Source organism: Aspergillus ibericus (assembly GCF_003184845.1).
Source record: "Aspergillus ibericus CBS 121593 unplaced genomic scaffold BO80scaffold_29, whole genome shotgun sequence".
NCBI lineage: Eukaryota > Fungi > Ascomycota > Eurotiomycetes > Eurotiales > Aspergillaceae > Aspergillus > Aspergillus ibericus.
Window position 1 is genome coordinate 249,845 of NW_020292127.1, and position 16,030 is coordinate 265,874.

At 52.7% G+C, this 16,030-nt stretch overlaps 6 protein-coding genes across 6 annotated transcripts; 2 read left to right on the forward strand and 4 right to left on the reverse strand.

Moving 5' to 3' along the window:
• Positions 1-735: 735 nt before the first annotated feature.
• BO80DRAFT_466260 (acyl-CoA dehydrogenase family protein) lies at positions 736-2,195 on the reverse strand (the record flags this gene model as incomplete). The annotated part of the gene is made up of 2 exons (XM_025722773.1): positions 1,795-2,195; positions 736-1,745 (listed from the first exon to the last, which is right to left on the reverse strand). Exons 1-2 carry the CDS (start codon positions 2,108-2,110, stop codon positions 736-738), a joined length of 1,326 nt encoding a protein of 441 aa, XP_025573668.1. The 5' UTR covers positions 2,111-2,195.
• An 11-nt stretch (positions 2,196-2,206) lies between these two features.
• BO80DRAFT_128231 (A4/G1 family peptidase) lies at positions 2,207-3,579 on the reverse strand. Its single transcript, XM_025713558.1, has one exon. The coding sequence runs from the start codon at positions 3,248-3,250 to the stop codon at positions 2,429-2,431; it is 822 nt and encodes a 273-aa protein (XP_025573669.1). The 5' UTR covers positions 3,251-3,579; the 3' UTR covers positions 2,207-2,428.
• A 1,330-nt stretch (positions 3,580-4,909) lies between these two features.
• BO80DRAFT_359566 (tRNA(Thr) (cytosine(32)-N(3))-methyltransferase) lies at positions 4,910-6,040 on the reverse strand (the record flags this gene model as incomplete). The annotated part of the gene is made up of 2 exons (XM_025715931.1): positions 4,910-5,084; positions 5,154-6,040. The coding sequence occupies 2 exons, from the start codon at positions 6,038-6,040 to the stop codon at positions 4,910-4,912; spliced, it is 1,062 nt and encodes a 353-aa protein (XP_025573670.1).
• A 214-nt stretch (positions 6,041-6,254) lies between these two features.
• Positions 6,255-8,740, reverse strand: ilv3 (dihydroxy-acid dehydratase ILV3). Its single transcript, XM_025722774.1, has 4 exons — positions 8,524-8,740; positions 7,042-8,444; positions 6,637-6,955; positions 6,255-6,556 (listed from the first exon to the last, which is right to left on the reverse strand). Exons 1-4 carry the CDS (start codon positions 8,595-8,597, stop codon positions 6,508-6,510), a joined length of 1,845 nt encoding a protein of 614 aa, XP_025573671.1. The 5' UTR covers positions 8,598-8,740; the 3' UTR covers positions 6,255-6,507.
• A 729-nt stretch (positions 8,741-9,469) lies between these two features.
• Positions 9,470-14,573, forward strand: BO80DRAFT_410593 (P-loop containing nucleoside triphosphate hydrolase protein). Its single transcript, XM_025717931.1, has 3 exons — positions 9,470-9,872; positions 9,932-12,445; positions 12,491-14,573. The coding sequence occupies exons 1-3, from the start codon at positions 9,531-9,533 to the stop codon at positions 14,318-14,320; spliced, it is 4,686 nt and encodes a 1,561-aa protein (XP_025573672.1). The 5' UTR covers positions 9,470-9,530; the 3' UTR covers positions 14,321-14,573.
• A 74-nt stretch (positions 14,574-14,647) lies between these two features.
• On the forward strand, positions 14,648-15,962 carry BO80DRAFT_426609 (DUF3425 domain-containing protein). Its single transcript, XM_025719808.1, has 2 exons — positions 14,648-15,009; positions 15,081-15,962. Exons 1-2 carry the CDS (start codon positions 14,793-14,795, stop codon positions 15,839-15,841), a joined length of 978 nt encoding a protein of 325 aa, XP_025573673.1. The 5' UTR covers positions 14,648-14,792; the 3' UTR covers positions 15,842-15,962.
• The last annotated feature ends 68 nt before the right edge of the window (positions 15,963-16,030 follow it).

Genomic DNA, 16,030 nt, shown 5'->3' on the forward strand with positions numbered 1-16,030 from the left:
ATGGATGAAGGGCGAGGCTCAATAATTTGTTGGGCAATGCGAAAGGATACTCAAGGCAAGGCATCTGGGAAACGGAGAGGGGGAGCGAGGTGACTCAGCATCGATTTATAACTAGTTAACTACTCCTGACCTTCCAGCTGGAGTTACTAAGGTGGCATGCTGGATGTCATGATGAGTAGCAGACGCTCTCTCTGGTTTACATGGATCTCAGTCTTGGGACATTGATGATATTTCATTCTTATATATGGTAGCAAAGGATATCTAGTATGCATGGGTCCGCCCATGTCATGAATTGGAGTTATTTTAGTTTACGAAGCGCGCTAGCGCTGAGTAACTCTAGGTTTGCTCCTACTAGGTCTGTTGCCAGCCCGTTTGCTTCTTATTGGTCTAAAGGTTTCACAAACTCGGCTTCTTATTAGATTTTATATTTCACAGATAATGTGACTTCGTTTCTGCTATTTCCTTTTGCTGCTTTTTTCTCCCTTTCTGCTTACATCGTCCGCTGCTGGCCCTGCGTGAGGCCCTGCGTGAGGCCCTGCGTGCCTCTATATAACTTGCAGAACTTGTGTACATTATTCATGTAATTTAGAGAGAGTTGTCTGCTTTAGTAAGAAAATGCGCTTTGGAATGCCTTGAGCTGTGTGTGAGACCGTAGGTCGTGGCCGCAGGCCACGACCTAGTATATATATTTAGAACAATCGCCTGAGATCCAAGCACTCAATCAATCAATGAACCTCAGTAACTACGTGGCAGCTGCAGCACCTTCTCGCTCACATAATTCAAAATCATCTCGCGACTGATCGGCGCAATCCGTGGCACCAAACACTCACGTAGATACCGCTCCACGTCGTATTCCATGGCGTACCCCATGCCCCCGTGGCTGAGCACCGCTCGTTCACACGCCGTAAACGCTGCCTCGGCAGCCAGGTATTTAGCGCTATTACATGCCACTCCGACCGAGTGTAAAGGGATAGTCTCATCCTGCTTCGATGCATCATAGAGCCGCGCCGCATGATACGTCGCCAGCTTGGCCGCCTCCAGCTTCATATATGCATCCGCCAGCGGATGCGCAATGCCCTGGTTTTGCCCGATAGGCCGTCCAAAAACTACACGTTCCTTTGCGTACTGTGCTGCTCGCTCCAGTGCCGCATATCCCAGCCCCAATGCCTCGCCTGCCAACAAACAGCGCTCGGCGTTCATGCCGTGCAGGATGATTCGAAATCCATCGTTCTCCTGTCCAACAAGCGTTTGCGCAGGAACCTCATACTGGTCGAAGAAGACCTCGTTGGCGTCCACTGCTCGTCCGCCCATCTTCTTGATCTTGCGCATCTCCAGCCCCGGCTTGCTACGGTCCAGATCAATGCAGAACATAGACAATCCCTGAGTAGACTTGGTCACTTCCTCTAGTGGCGTCGTTCGCGCCAGGAGAATCATCTTCGAGGCTACCTGGGCGCAGGTGATCCAGATCTTCTGACCTGTCACAGAGTAAACGTCCCGGGAAGGATCCTTGGTGGCCAGTGTCTTGAGCTTCAGTGTTTCTAGACCGGTGTTGGGTTCTGTTACACCGAAGCATGTGCGCCATGTGCCGTTGATGATGTTGGGAATCGTCTCTCCAAGTTGTTCACGCGTCCCGAACCGAGCCAGCGGTTGTGTGGCGTATACATTAGCATGGATGGCCTGCGCGCCGGCCATGCCTGCCCCCGACTGGGTGATGGTTTGCATCATCATTGTCGCTTCCGAGATTCCTGGATTCGGTCAGTGAGATGTTCTTCCAGGTGGAAAATGCGTATATACCCAGGCCCGCCCCTCCTAGCTCCTCGGGTAGTGCAATCCCCAGCCATCCATCTTTGGCGAAAGCGGCGTGGAACTCTTGAGGGTCACGCTCGTTTTGGTCGCATTCTTGCCAGTACGTGTTGGGGAACTTGGCACAGATGGCCGATACAGCATCGCGCACTGTTAGCTGCTCCTCGCTGAAGCCTGTCAGTTCCATCAACGGGCGTGAAGCGCTGGTGGAGAAACCGCATCGTGTCGACGTTTGTAACGAGAGCGGTCGCAGGGGAGCGCCTCGGCCGGGCCGAAGTGACCGGCATAATCGATACATACAAGACATGATGGAAAGTCGTAAGCAAGAAAAATTTTTGAGGGTCTGATTCTCTTGACCTGGACAGGATCCTGTCAAAGGGAGTGGAGGGAGGGATGAAAATTGGATATATATAAAGCAGGTCAAGAAGACATGCGGTCATAGAATGCGGCGATGTACTATCCGAGGCGCATATAGCCTTCTTCCGCCCAAATAGCCGAGACCCGCAGATCAGCAACCAAAGTACAGCCTGGCCATCATATAAAGTGTTGTGAAATATTCAACATCAAATTCACACGCCACAAATAAATGATCCAATGAAAGAGAAAACCAACCAGGCATCTCACATCAACTTGTATACTTCACAGTGAAGGCCGAATCACTTTGCACGTCCACCTCCGTCAACACTTGGTTGCCCTGCTTGAGTTCGACAATCGATGCATCTTTCACTCCCCAGGTGGACCCTCCTCCCTCAGCTTGCGCTCCCCAGAACCTGACCTCGCTGAAGTCTGCTAGCGAAACCATTGAGTCCCCTGCTTGGAAGTCTTCCACGATCCAGTCGGCATTCTGACCACCAAGCGTCGCCGTCGCAGCAGGCGCGGTGATTGTCTGCGTCGCTTTCTTCCCCGTCGAAAGATTTTGAATCGTAGCTACGCCCTGACTAGGGGAGAGAGCTTCCACCTTGGCCACAATGATGTCTCCAGTGTTCACCTCAAGACTGAAGTCGTATGCATAGTCCGGGTACCATTCGAACCAGGCGTCATTGTACGTCTGCCCGTTGTCCACATAGAAGTCAATCCCTGTTTGGAGGATTGCGGCGCTATACGTGTCGCCATCGATTCCGACCCAGGCCGACCCTGCCTGCGTGCCAGATTGAGCCGTCCCCGTGGGTTCTGGTACACGGAAGGTTGCTGTCACAGCTGAATATGTACCTTGTGGAGGTGGTTGCTCACGCACAGCGCCCGCCCAGTTGCTGCTGTATGTGACAGTCGAGGAGGCTCCGGCTAGTCTGTATTCCTCGGAGTTTTTATCACCTGGAACTGGTGCTAGAGGGCGAGACTGACGGGAGAGTGACCGGGCTCGGATTCTGTCCGCCAGCCCACTGCGGGGGGCAGCCAGGACACTGCCAGCAAGTGAGGCGGTCGTTAAAATGTAACTTGCAAACTTCATCGTGAACGGCCAGAAACGAAAGGAACACAATTTGAGAGTGGGTATAGCGAAACAGAGAGGCGGGAGATAGCAGGTCTGTCCCGCAGGGCCGTGGACGCACGGCTTTATTATATCCCACTTATGATCTGCGAAGTCGCATGCGGATGACCTCTACTTATCGCCAGATTAGGAAGATTCTCAATAGCAGACATCTGGATCTACTTGCGCCATAGGAACATGACTCCATCACTGGCAGGTGTGGGCGACGTACGTCATGAAGGGTATAACCAAGAGGATCCACGAATGCTCAATTGGCCGTTTCACTAGCGATCAAGAGACCTATTTTTATAAGGTTTACCGTGGCTGCGCCTGGGACCGGCCAATTTACTCGGATCCAAGCCGGAACAAGTGGAAGCAGTGAGCACCTTCCCCGAATGGCACGCGGATTGCGTCAAATGAAGCCGCTCAGATGACGGGAAGAGATCGGCTTCAGATAGAGTAAGATAAATCTTCGACGGAAGAGGAGAGGATCGACGCGGTCGAAGTCCTGGTGATGGCGCTTTTTCTTTCAGACGACTGCATCATGTGTGTTATGATCGAGTCGTCTGCTGTTCAAGTATAAACACAACAAATACCTGGTCTCACATCCAAATGAACAGCCGCCAGCTGTAAAGCTAATTTAAAGTGAGCGGACCCGAGCCCTGGTGAGACAGTATCTGTGGTCTCGAAATCGAAGCAAATCAGCGGGTGACGAGTGCAGGAATGAGAAATCTCACATACCAAGCAACGCAAGGGAATTCCGGGTCGGTGGCATGCCCCGCGTGGTGCTGAAAGCATCCGCCCGATTGCTTGTTGATCCCTTTTTACCTGTCGCTTCTGAGGACGGACGCTCTTGTCTCCTCATATCTCTTCTCCTTACTCCGCATTTTGAGGTGCTTACCTCCAACGACCCGCAGACCCCAGAGCCGGGGCAATCCATCAGCCACGCTGGCTTAGACATCCGCTGACGAAATGAGACACTGTGCATGTTTGTGTCTGCAGAGTCAATGGAATGGTTATGACTTGGTACGTGCAGACGCCGACGAAGGTGTCTGTATCAGGTGCCTCCACCGCCATGGGTAACCCTGCCATGGTCTTTCAAGAATGCCGATAGGGCCGGTCATCCTGCTTAAGCTTGTGATACGTTGGATAAGATAAGGCTTTCGCCGCCCACCTAATTAGCAAGACTTGGTCTTGACCTCGTGATGGAATCATGTAAATTTCCCTGAAGAACGTAATCCCATAAAATTCTAGTCTAGACTCTATCTTATCATCATGGGTATCATCAGATCCTCAATGGAGGATCAGGTCTCGTTTATGTGTTCATTTCCAGCGCAAGGATGCTTCCGCTGAAAGACTGTCACACCATCCGGCCAAGGGTCTGGACTATCGTTGAATGCGACAGCATTGCTGGGCGTGACCATCTGCCGGATGCCTCGTCCTTTCCAGTTGTGAGGTTGCAATTAATGCTTGAATTAATCAAAGGTCTTGTCCAATGGAACACTCTTCTGTTCGACACATCGCACGGAAAGGAGAGCCGGCTCTGTGCCTGCCGGTCCAGAAAGAGTGGCTGCCTTGTGAATTTCGCCGTTCAGTTCCAAGGACATCGAACTGGGTTGTGGCGGGAAGGGCACGAAAACATCAAGATTCGCTCTTCGTGACATCAGCTGTGGCAGTTTCTCCACGCTTGGTAAAATGTCCCTGAATCCAGCAGCGGTACATCTTGAGCTTGCGTTGACGGTTAACGATCAACCGATAATCGACCCCCAGCTTGTTAACCTCAAAGACGCCCTTTTTGTCGGTAGCATCCTGCTCACTTGGTTCCTTGATTTCCTCTGTTGTCGCACTTGCAGGCAGGCCCTTCTCCGGAGTCCATTGACCCCACATGTTCTCTAATTCATCACGATCGAAAAAGTATACTCGTGTTCCATCACCACGAACGTAGAAGTTCTCGCCCATATAACGGTTTTTCTTGAACCGAACCTGCGCCAAGTCGCCCCGCCCGTAATCGCGGAACAGAACGTGTCCGCCCGGCTTCAACACGCGGTACACATTGCGAAGAGCCTGTTCCCACTGCTCCGGTGCCAAGGCAGAGAAGATGAAGATCAGGACAACGACATCGACGGAGCCCTCAGTGAGACCGGGAGGGAGCCCATTGCTGTCCTCATCCGGTTGTGCCGTAACATCCCACACATCAGCCGTGATATGCTTAGGGTTGTAATGCGGGCTTTCGCGCATGACCTTGACAGCAGTCTTTGAGAAATCGCAAGCATGAACCATGAGCTCCGGGTTCTCATTGTTTTCCAGCAATGGAAAGGCGGTGTTTCCGGCGCCAGCACCGACCTCCAGCACGACCTTTTTGCCTGCGTCGGGCTGGGTGACCTCCGCAAGAATTGGGAATTCCTGGCGGAGCCACTTCCGGTTCTTGAAAAAGTTGGCAGTGTTGTTCTTGTAGAAGAGATTCCACCACTTGGCGGGGTCGGCGTTGAAACGGGTTCTGTCGAAATCGGAAACCGGGGTTTCGCGCTGCTTGGAGTATTGCACCTCTGCGAAAGCCTTGAACTCATCATCAGGCTCTACATGATCCCAGGCGTTGAACTCGAACACATCGTCTCCTTCTTCCAGGTACCGGGAGCCGAACTGGAAGGGATCGCTCCGCTTTTGATTGTTGGAGGGGTCATGGGAGCGATGCGGGGCAATCTGGGGAGGGTTGACCAGTTGAAGAACGGTCGCAATATCGTCTGAGGGGGACGCGATCGGAGCAGGAGCCATGGTGACAAACTCCAGCTAGAGCCTGGGAATGTGAACCGATTGATTTGGTGTGGAGGCGAGTCGAAAGATTTCCCCCCTCAGTATGGAGTAGAACCCGATAAGAAAAATTACAAACTCTGCAAACACTAAGCGACAGTCATGTGATTCGCCGACCACGTGCGACACGATCCATGGAAGCCTAGAGGTTCTAAACAGGACACTACAAGGTGGAGGTGATATTTAACAGTATTATTTCGTATACATGATATTTAGTAGATACACTCGAGACCATTCAGAGGTCATAACAAGCAACACTTTTGTTCGTTTGAATTCGCCTATACAAAACAGTAGCCACGCGTGGTCCCAGACTTAAATCGACCCAAACTCATCCCAGAAGCCGAAAAAAAGAACATTGATATAAGACATAGTTTACTTTCGAAGGAATTTACGGTCGTAAGGAAGAGTGCAGAAAAACATATGTTTCCACCTTACTCGAGAGAATCGGTGATACAGCCGTGGCTGGCATCCTTGACGGTTCTAAAGGAACGTTAGCATGACAAACTTTAAGAGGTAACGTCGGATATTTAGACGATGCAATGACACCAAAGGATACATACCTAGCGTACTTGCCGAGAGTACCTCTCAGAGTCAGGCCAGTGGGGGGCAGCTTGCCAGCGTCTCTAGCAGCTTCCCACTCCTTTCTTCTCTGGGCGAGCTCAGTCTCGTTAACATCAAGATCCAGAACACGCTTTGCAGCGTCAATTGTGATGACATCACCATCCTTGACCAGACCAATGGGGCCTCCAACGGCAGCCTCCGGAACGATGTGTCCGATCAAGAATCCGTGAGAGCCACCGGAGAAACGTCCGTCAGTGATCAGGGCACAGGATTGTCCGAGACCAGCACCCATGAGGGCGGAAGAGGGCTTCAACATCTCTGATAGGAAATGATCAGCTAGTGTAACAACGGGAGGACACTTGAAACTGAATACGGTGGGGAAAAGATTGACTGTAGCGACTTACCGGGCATGCCAGGACCACCCTTAGGTCCAGTGTAGCGGATGACCACAACGGTCTTGTCCTCCTTCTTGATTTCGTTGCGCTCGAGCGCCTCGATGAAGTGATCTTCGTCGTCGAAGACACGGGCCTTTCCAGTGAAAACCAGGCCTTCCTTACCGGTGATCTTACCAACACTGCCACCAGGAGCCAAAGTACCTCTCAGGATCTGAATGTGGCCGGTTTCCTTGATAGGGTTGGACAAGGGACGGATGATCTTCTGATCCTCGGGGAAGTCGGGCACATTTTCCAGGTTCTTGGCCAGAGTCTGACCAGTGACAGTCATACCAGAGCCATCGATGAGACCTTCCTTGAGCAGGAACTTGAGCAGAGAGGGCGTACCACCGATCTTGTGAAGGTCAGCCATGACGTATTTGCCGGAAGGCTTAAGGTCCGCCAGGAAAGGCACGCGATCCGAGACGGACTGGAAGTCCTCAATGTCCAACTTGATGCCAACAGAGTCCGCGATGGCAATCAAGTGAAGAACCGCGTTGGTGGAGCCACCAGTGATGTTGACCACAACCATGGCGTTCTCAAAGGCCTGGCGAGTAAGGATGTCGGAAGGACGAATGTCCTCCTTGAGCAAGGTCTTGATGGCCTCACCGGCGGCAAGACATTCGAGGTACTTCGCATCAGACTCGGCCGGGTTGGAAGAGGAACCAGGGAGAGTCATGCCCATGACTTCAATCGCGGTGGCCATAGTGTTGGCTGTGTACATACCACCACAAGCACCACCTCCTGGGCAGGCGTTGCGGATAATGTCGAATCTTTGGGGCTCGGTGATCTCCTTGCTCAAGAACTGGCCATAGGCCTGGAAAGCGGAGACGATATCAATGTCCGCATTGTTCTGCATGGAAGCACAACCGGGCTTGATGGTACCACCGTACACCATCAAACTGGGACGGTTTACTCTTCCCATGGCCATCAACACACCGGGCATGTTCTTGTCACAGCCGGGAATGCTAATGTTGGCATCGTACCATTGACCACCCATGACCGTCTCGATCGAGTCGGCGATTAGGTCACGGCTCTGCAGGGAAAAGCGCATTCCCTTTGTACCCATACTGATGGCATCACTGACACCGACGGTGTTGAACTGGAATCCAACCAGGCCGGCCTTCTGGACACCCTCACGGACGCGGTTGTTGAGATCGAGCAGGTGCATATTGCAGGGGTTACCATTGTACCAGACAGAGGAAATGCCGACCTGGGCCTTGTTCATGTCCGCCTCGGTGAGACCAGCTGCATACAGCATGGCCTGGGAGGCACCCTGCGAGATGGGCTGGGTGATGTGACGGGAGACCTTGTTGAGACCGGTATACTCGTCATCGCTGGAGTTCTGCCTCGGCACAGTGGTCGACAAAGGGCGGCTAAGATAAAAAAGCTAGTATCAGCGCATGATATGGAAGAATTGAGATGAGACTTGTGTTCTGGGGTTATTTCCCATACCTGTTGAGCAAAGAGCGCTTGGCGATGCTCCGGAGAGCGGAGGGCATACGCCCCCGGGTTTGGGAAAGAAGCATTGCCGTCCTAGTGCACGCGAATCGCAGGACAATGGAGTAGAGAAGGGTGCAGCGGGGTGATTCCGTTCAAACACACGGAGAGACCTTGTGAACCCTCTAGCACAACAGGTGGAAGAAAATAAGTTGACTCAGGTAGTGTAGTGACTCCGGTAGCAAAAAAGGGCCGGGGCCTCCGCAGCGAAGTCGGGGGGCCGGAGTTGGACAGCGACTCCGGCCGCCCAATGTCCGCCAATCGATTGTCAGCAACAGGCCAATCAGCATTGCGGCCCCGCTGAATAATGGGGGGTTGTTCCCGTGACTTGCCTTGCTCCAGAGAGCTATCTTGAAGCGGACTAGTGGGTCGCCCCTTAGTTTTGCCGTTCCGAGAGTTGCACTGAATGCACCTTACCGCATTGGGAGGGCCTTCTATACAACCTTGAGGATGAACGGATTCCTTATTAAATACCTACTCTCATCTCCCGTCCTTATTTAAAATGCCAGATCAGTAGGCACATGATATTGCTCTAAACAAACCAGCGATGATGAGGTCTGCGTGAGCGCACGATGGACTCAAGTCGACTGTGGTCAGGCGGGTGGGTAGGGAGGTGAATCGTTACACTGTGCTCCTTGATTTTGCTCACAATTTCAATCTTTCCCGTGCTATTGCCGCAATGCCACCAGATCTTGTGAAAATTGCAATTGCCAGATTGTCTATAAACTGTAGTTGTCATGCTGTTTGTTCACTTGAGCTGGAGCTGATACGCGATCGCGGGCACTCACCCTTGATGCAAGGCACGCGGTAAGAATGCAGACGGAATGCAGGCTTTACTCGTGGAGAACCAAAAACATCTCCCAGATCACATATTGATCTAGAGGTTTATTGTCGACAATCAATCCCCGACGCGTCAATATTCTTGACTACCAGCACTGGATGTTGTTCAGCCTTCATGTGGGATGGCATCGAGCTCAGATATGGCGTCCATTGCGATAAGCGCTATAGGCCTTCTCTTAATCGCAGGCTGCAGTGTTCCTGCATCACTGCAGATTGTGTGGAGATTTATGCACGGCAAAACGACAACACCATCTCTATACGCTCTCGACAAACCTGGCTATGAGGATGAAGATGGGGAAGCTACCGACGGGACCTTGGAGGAATTCTCAGATCTCTGGCAGGGATTTGCTATAGCGGTACTATCAGTCATCGGGCTGGGCATATCGTTGGCACAGGCTATTCTTCCAATTACCACCGGTCAACATGAGTTTGTGGTTCCCTTCTGGCTGCAGATGGGGGGTTGGGTGAGTTTTGACACACATGTTCACATTCGCTCTTACCCTAACGCGTAGGGAAACTTCAGGGAATCCTTTGTCTACAAACAGTCGGCTTTTTCGTTGAACCAGCACCTACGAAGCGATACATATTAGGAGTATATGGGTTTGGGGCCGGCACAGTCGCCGCAATCATCCCCTGTTTGGAGGCTGCACTGTCTTGGCACGCTGGATACGACCTGAACTATGCGTCGCTAGGGTTAACAATAGGGCAAGTTGGGATTGCCTGTATCAGGGCCTTCTTTTGCATTCTCATTCCCCGACGTCCAGACGTGCGCTATGATGGCCAGGTGGTCGACCGAGAACGTACCGTGAGTGCTTTGGAACGGCTCACCTTCAGCTGGGTCAATGGTCTTTTGAACTATACCATGGCGAACAAGGGCTTGGACATTGATGACCTTCCGAAACTGCCATTTACTGCCCGTTCGCAAACCCTTCATACACGTCTTGAGCAGACCCAAGGCTCACGAGAGCTATGGAAATCACTTGTGCTGGCCCACAAGAACTCACTTATCATTCAAGCAGCACTGAGCATTGTCGCGTGCGCGCTAAGTTTCGGTCCGCAGGTGGCTATGTACGGAATATTGAAAGCTCTCGAGGGCCGCTCTTCAATTGCCCAGGAGGTGGATCAGGCGTGGGTCTGGGTATTCGGACTGGCAGCAGTACTCATTCTCGCCTCCAGCATCGAATCGTGGCTCTGGTGGATCATTTATGCGAAGCTCTGGATTCCGATATATGAGGGGCTTTCAGCCCTCGTGTTTGCCAAATCAATGCGCTGCAAGGACATAAAGCAGGTGGTATTTAACGAGCCCGAAGGAGAGGATCATGACTGTGAGGACGAAGAAGAGGAGAATAAAGGCAACAGCCAGAGTACCATTAACCTCGCCTCGGTTGACTCGAAACGGATTGCGGACTTCGTCATGTTCAACTATTTAATACCCTCGTGTGTGATTCGACTACTCATCGGAGCTGCCTTCCTAGTCCATCTCATCGGATGGCCAAGCCTGCTGGCAGGTGTCGCCACAGCCCTTTTGGTGGCTCCTATAAACGCTTATCTGACGAAAAACTATGCCGCAGCACAAGAGGATTACATGAAGGCAAGCGACAAACGGATGGGGGCTGTAGCCGAGGTTCTACAGGGCATCCGCCAGATCAAGTTTGCAGCGTTGGAACAGCAATGGCAGGACCGCATTACGGAGAAGCGCCGCGTCGAACTAGGGCTCCTGTGGAAGACGTCACTATACACTATTGGCATGGTTTCTGTGTGGATTATGGGGCCTTTGATGTTGTCTGCAGTTTCCCTGACTGTGTATGCCCTGACCCACGGGGAGTTGTCGGCCTCCGTGGCGTTTACAGCTCTTTCAGTATTCGGCTCTCTAGAGTCCGCGATGGCAAGCTTGCCTGACTTGCTGTCAAAAGGGATGGAGGCCAAGATTAGCGCGGATCGGATCGATCGGTATTTAAATTCGGCTGAAAAGACACCTCATACATCTGACGTCGACGAGATCTCCTTTCACAATGCCACGATTGCATGGCCAGGAGAGGAGGATGAAGAAAGTGGGATGGAATGTGCCACGGACCAGCGCTTTGTTCTCCGGGATCTCACCCTACAATTCCCTCCTAAGAAGCTAAGTGTGATTTCCGGGAAGACTGGGTCAGGAAAGAGTCTCCTGTTGGCCTCGATCTTAGGAGAATGCGATGTCTTGGCTGGGACCGTCGCAGTGCCACATGCTCCTTCTCCGGGGGTAAGATACGATGAGAGAGCCACACGCCACAATTGGATCATCGATTCAGCTGTGGCATATGTAGCTCAGAACCCCTGGCTGGAGAATGCCACGATCAAGGACAACATTCTGTTTGGCCTTCCGTATGACCGGTATCGATACCGCAAAGTACTTTTTGCGGCGGGTTTGAAGAAAGACATCACAATGCTGCCAGACGCTGATCTGACTGATATCGGCGCAAACGGGATCAATCTGAGCGGTGGTCAGCGCTGGCGCATTTCCTTTGCGCGTGCACTGTATTCGCGGGCTGGTATCCTAGTTATGGATGATATATTCAGCGCACTTGACGCTGAAACTGGGCGTCATGTTTATGAGCATGCTCTAACCGGAAAGCTCGGCCAAAATAGGACCAGGATCCTGGTCACACATCATCTTGGATTGTGTCTGTCTCGCACAGAGTACTGCGTCCTCCTCTCAGATGGGCTTATGGTGCATGCCGGAACTGTCGATGAACTAGCGGCCACCCACAACCTGCTAGACCTGTTAGGACAGACAGCTGATCCAGCAGACATCCATAAGGGAGACATGGTAGAGGAGGATTTTGCAACGCCAATGAAGCGTGTCTCCACTGGGTCCGGCTTTTCAGTAGCAACCAGTGTCATGGAGCCACCGAGGAAGTTTACTGAAGACGAGAAGCGTGAGAAGGGAGCTGTGTCCTTGGAAGTATATACGACATATGTGACCAAAGGAAAGTGTCTGCGCTTGTGGGTGCTGACCTTGCTGGCCTATGCCATTTTCATGGCGCTTATCGTTGGCCGAGTAAGTGTCTAATTCTGTTACTTGGAGTTACAGCTGACCTTTCAGTCTTGGTGGGTAAGCGTATGGACGGGCTCTTCGACTTCTTCGTCCCAGCCGGCAGACTCAGAAACGATCTCGAAAAATGCGGTGAACCAGATTGGCATGCAATTTGTCGACAAAGATTTGATGTTCTATCTCAGCATCTATGTGTGCTTTTCGGTGGCCGCATGTGTCGTAGGGACGTTGAGGACTCTGGTTCTTGCCCTTGCTTCCGTCGAGTCTTCACGGCAACTGTTCAATGACTTGTTGGTAGCTGTGCTGCGGTCTCCGCTGCGATGGCTAGACACTGTGCCTCTTGGCCGGATCCTTAACCGATTCACATCTGACATGTATATTCTGGATTGGAGACTCGGTTATGATATTGGGCACTTTGTATACAAGGTGTTGGAGCTTGTCGGGATATTAGCAGCAGGTGTATTGGTCTCCCCGGCGCTGCTGGTGTTTGCCTGTATCCTTCTGGTGTTGTGCCTCCAGCTGTCCAAGGTTTATTTGACCGGAATGCGCGAAATCAAGCGACTCGAAAGCACCGCCAAGAGCCCTGTCCTCGAGCGGTTTGGTTCCAGCCTAGTCGGACTCACTACCATTCGAGCCTTCAACAAGGCTGAGGTCTATATCCAAGATATGTACAGGCGTCTCGATCGCCATGCACAAGCGGCGTGGTACCTGTGGCTTTTGGATCGCTGGCTAGCATTTCGGATGAGTATCGCGGGCGCCGTGCTCTCTGCAATGACCGCGGCCTTGGTGGTATACGTGCCCAGCATCTCTCCGGCTTTGGCAGGCTTCGCAATGACCTTTGCCTTGCAGTACAACTATGCCGTGTCGATGGGTCTGCGTTTCTATGCCAATGTGGAGACGGATATGAATGCCACTGAGCGAGTGCTCGAGTACTCTGCCATCGAGACCGAGGAGCAAGGGGGACATAACCCCCCGGCAGCGTGGCCGACGCGCGGGAAGGTCGAAGTCGAGGATTTGGTCGTGGGCTACGCACCCGATCTGCCGCCCGTAGTTGACGGGCTCAGCTTTACCATGGAGAATAACCAACGGGTGGGCGTGGTGGGCCGCACTGGGGCTGGGAAATCCTCACTCACCCTGGCATTGTTCCGCTTCCTCGAGGCCCGACAGGGCCGCATCCTGATTGACGGTTTGGACATTTCGCAGATCAAGCTCCAAGTCCTACGCAGCCGCCTTGCTATCATACCGCAAGACCCGGTGCTATTTTCCGGGACCCTGCGATCTAATTTGGACCCTTTTCACGAGTATACCGACCTAGAGCTCTACAACGCCCTGGAAAGGGTACATCTGATTTCGTTCGAGGATACATTGACATTGGCATCACAACCGGGGAGCGAGCAACTCAGCGATAGTAGTACCTTGCCATCATCGTCCTCGTCTGCCTCCTCGACTATGGAGCCGGGAAAATCCATCAACTTTTTCGCGTCCCTGTCCTCGGTCATATCCCAAGGTGGACTCAATCTGTCGCAAGGGCAACGGCAACTTCTTTGCCTGGCGCGAGCCATAGTCTCGCAGCCCAAGATCATGATCCTGGATGAGGCCACCTCGGCCGTAGACATGGAGACAGAAACCTTGATTCAGCGGTCTATCCGGGAAGAGTTTGGACGCAATGCCACGTCGCTGCTGGTGATTGCCCACCGGCTCAGTACGGTTGCGGACTTTGATCGGATCCTCGTGATGGATGCTGGCAAGGCCGTGGAGTTTGGCACACCACAGGAGCTGCTCGGCATCGAGGGAGGCGTGTTTCGAAATCTGGTGGAAAACAGCGGCGAGAGAGCCCATCTGGAGAGGGTTATTAGGGGAGATGGGGAGAACGACTCTTAAGTCATGAGGTTTGTTTGCTGAGCACGGCGTTGGATGGATTTCGTGTATACTATTTACCGGTACAGTGTAGGTAGATCTTCTTGCAGAGCGAGCTTGATCCCGGGGATACTGTACGAGAGTGATTATAGAGCTATGAGCGACCCAGAATGTAATTGCGATGTTCTTAAGAAATGGCCTGGTATGGTATTCCCGTAATTACCAAACCATACCGTCGATCCGGACCGTTGGCGGCGACCCGATTGGGGCAAGCGCGGCGTGGACGAAACGGAGGAGAGTTTACGGTTCGAGGCAATCTGGCGCCCCTCCCCCGACTTAAAAGCTACGGCGCTCCTGCAATCTGATTCTGGACTCCATCCCGTGCCACTTACCTTTCCTACTCTGTTATAGCTGTAATCCCCTTATCCTGCGGTCATCTGTCATCATCACCCACACTTCAGCCTTGTAGCCATCCACGCACCCACTCAGCACTCACATGGGATCGGACCTGCAAGAGTCGCTGCCCCGTCCAGACCCCACCCAGGAAGAGCCCGCGCGGCCCTCAGGCTCCTCAGGCTCCTCAGGCTCCTCACCACCAGCCCCCGTGGCCTCCGCCGCTGCAGCTCCAGTGGACGCCGAAGATGACTGGGCTGGTCTTTGCGATCGGAAAGAGCGCCGACGACGACAAAATCGGCTGAACCAGCGCGCATACCGTGAGCCTCTCCCTCCCCCATCCATCATCCCTTTCCATCATCCTCTTCCCCAACTCACCCTCTCTCCCCAGGCAAACGCAAACAAGCAGAACGCAACAATGCCTTGGTCCCCCGACCATCAGCAGCATCCCAAGTCGGCGGCTCCCCCAACCCCGAGCACAGCTCATCCCCGGATTCCGACTCCTCCCTGACCCCCAAGCAATCCCGCTGTATGCTTAATGTCAGCAATGGTACCTCTACCCCCAGCATGCCTATCGACATCCAAAAACTCTTCGAACACTTCACCCGCGTCGCCTACGAAAGCTACTTCCGTGGCTCCCCATCCGCCGACCACCTCCTTACCCTCAGCAAGGTCAACGTCTTCCGCGCCTTTGTGGCCAACATGTCCGTCCTGGGTCTAGGCAAAGACACCACCTGGTGTCAAGACGACGATGCTCTCTCCCTCTTCAACACGCTGTCCCCCGACGCCATTGAAGGGAGCACCGACAAACTCCCCGTCGCCTTACGACCCACCAAGCTCCAAATTAAAATCCCGCATCACCCCTGGCTGGACTTCTTCCCGTTGCCCAGACTGCGCGATAATCTGGTCATGATGGCGGATCGGTTCGATGATGAGGAACTATGCCACGATGTCATGGGGTTCTGGGATAATGCGTCAGATTCATGCAGTATGTTGGTGTGGGGGGAGCCCTCGGATCCAGCGAGTTGGGAGGTCACGGAGGGGTTTTTAAGAAAATGGCCGTGGGTGGTACGAGGGTGTCCGGAGTTGTTGCAAAGTACAAATCGATGGCGGCAGTCGAGGGGAGAGAAGATGATTATTAGGTATTTGTAACATACCTCCGTGCTCTCCTCTTAGGGTGGAGTTGGGTTTATGTGAGATGAATCTGAATGTGAATATGTATGTAGTTGTCTTGTTGTCCGTTTCAATGATTTCCCCTCTTTTTGTTCCAAAATCCAATTTCAACTAGAGTCAACACTACTCCGTACATTACGTAGATATAAGAACCAAGACCCCTGTCAA